Consider the following 2424-nt stretch of genomic DNA (forward strand, 5'->3'; position numbering starts at 1 on the left):
TCATGAGAAAATACATTTATTAAAGTATTTTAAATCACTTGAGACAACAACTGTGCAAAACAGAACACAAAAGCATAACATCCCAACACAGACATATGAAATTGAAATATAAAAAAAGTACAAAATAGAAGTATAAAGTTAATTAGAACAAGAAGCTTCTGCATTAAACTGCTTTGACATTGACTTGGTCTTAAACATTCAGAGTGATGGGATGTCAGACCTTATAGGATAACAACATATTTGTCCCGCCGTGCACATTTTTGTTTTTGCCCTAGCACTACACAGATTAATCAAATCATCATAGCTTGACTATTTATGGTTATTTGAATCAGCTGTGTAGTGAGTGCTCAGGCAAAAATCAAAACGTGCAGCAAGTGGGGGCCCCAGTACCGAGTTTGGGAAACCCTGCAAAATGGAGTCATAGAGGGAGTCTGAGACAGGGAATCAGATATCAGCAGAGTCAATGCTTCTCTCATTAGAGATGGCCTCAATTGGAGTGGGGACAGTTGGGGGAGAGGACTTCTTCCTGTGAATTAAGCAATTGGACACAATGGTGAGACAAGCCCATGCACCTTTCACTCATATGTCCTCAACAAACTGTTGTACTAAATAATAAACAAATGAAATCAACAATGTTAGTTCTTTAAAGAATGATTTAATCTTTTGTACAGTAAATTATGACACTCCTAAACAGAAAATAAATGGGTTTACATGACTCACATCAGGCGAGTGAGAAGTCTCTGCACTTTCTTCATACTGGGGTCCAGGCAGTACTGCACTCCATTCTTAAGGCTAACACTATCAAGATATAAAATGATTAAATTGGTATTTTCTTCGCAATGATTTTCATTTTAATTGATGTCATCATATTATCATCATCCTCATCATAACTGATGAGATGATATATACTCACATGAACTCCAGCCTGTCACAGGAGGGAGTTGGAGGATAGATCTGGATGTCCTCAACAGTGTTTGGAGCGCCAAAGCTGTTCCGCACCTTCCGACACAAACATCGCTGGCTCACAGAACCTATACAGAGAATCAGTGGACAATGAATTGAGTACAATCGAGCTACTTGGAATGACTAAATCGCAATACAAAAACAATTAACCAGGCTCAAAAAATGTAAACATCATATTGGCATGTAATAAACGTCCCATACCATAGTGATAATAATTATGGTAAAAAAAAGGTAGACTCACGCTGGGCGACTGTGATACAGATGGTGACAGCAAGGAGCAGGAGTATTCTGGTGATCATGGTCATGTTTTCAAGGTGTGGTGTTCCCTGCGGGTACAGCTGTTGGTCGAGATGAGTCTGTCTGGTGTGAAGAGATGGAGGACTGGAAATAAGATCTGAGTGTGTAAAGAGATATATGAGATGAGACGAGAGAGAGAGAGGTACTATGAGTAGTTGAGAGAAGGGGGCCCCTTATATACACAGCCTTTATCTTTCCAGTGATCATAAGAAATGTCCCTTTATGATGGAAACTGAAACTAACTAGCAACCACAAGAAAATGCCCCCCGCTCTTATCTACCCACTCTTTTACTCTGCAACCTCACTTAATTATTACATTTTAGTGTGGCTTATAATACATCTGGCTTTTCAATATTTATAGTTTTTCAATTGGCTTTGAGTCACTGTTTTAAAATTCTAGTTAAATAAATTGTTTAGTCAGAGGAATGGTGACATAAATACAATTTCTATAGGTCAGAGGAATTATCAAAATCCCTTTATGTGATGTGGTTAATCTCCCTAATCCGAGTATCTGGAAAATATGTATATGCCTTTAAATAATATTATTCATTATTATTTCAAATTCTCTGTGGAAAATTATTTTTCACCTCAGTAGGCCTATTGCTATGTTATGTTAATTTAATCTGTTTAGTAGGAACTGAATCGAATAAATCAGGAACTGAAATAATGGATAGAAATATAATTTAATCCCCTATTTTTAATGTCATACATCAAACAATTGTTTCAGAGATGTGGGGGTTAAACTGTGTTGTGTTTGTTGTGTGCCTGCATCTTTATGTGACGGAGGAGGGTAAGTATTAAGGGGTTTCAGACCGTTCCATTGCGAAGTGAGTCTTTGCCGAACTGCTCTCATCACACATCATTAACACATGTAGTATCTCTGCAGATGAACCTCCTCTAATATTTCCAGTGTAAGAAGCTTTATATAATTCTCACCTTTCTGTTCCCCATCAAAAAAAACACGTGTCACACATTTTTCCACCAACTGTACATTTGCTGAGTTATGTGGTCATTGACAAACTGAGTTTTGTCTCTAGGGCTCCTGAGTGGTGCAGCGGTCTAAGGCACTGCATTTCAGTGCTAGAGGCATCACTACAGACCCTGATTCGATTCCAGGCTGTATCACAACTGGCTGTGATTGGGAGTCCCATAGGGCAGTGCACA

General features: G+C 38.4%; 1 protein-coding gene across 1 annotated transcript; it reads right to left on the reverse strand.

Moving 5' to 3' along the window:
• LOC112220612 (C-X-C motif chemokine 11-1) lies at positions 1-1427 on the reverse strand. The gene is made up of 4 exons (XM_024382456.2): positions 1205-1427; positions 914-1031; positions 721-798; positions 1-526 (listed from the first exon to the last, which is right to left on the reverse strand). Exons 1-4 carry the CDS (start codon positions 1266-1268, stop codon positions 445-447), a joined length of 342 nt encoding a protein of 113 aa, XP_024238224.1. The 5' UTR covers positions 1269-1427; the 3' UTR covers positions 1-444.
• Between the last annotated feature and the right edge of the window lie 997 nt (positions 1428-2424).

Source organism: Oncorhynchus tshawytscha, linkage group LG21, assembly GCF_018296145.1.
Source record: "Oncorhynchus tshawytscha isolate Ot180627B linkage group LG21, Otsh_v2.0, whole genome shotgun sequence".
Lineage (NCBI taxonomy): Eukaryota > Metazoa > Chordata > Actinopteri > Salmoniformes > Salmonidae > Oncorhynchus > Oncorhynchus tshawytscha.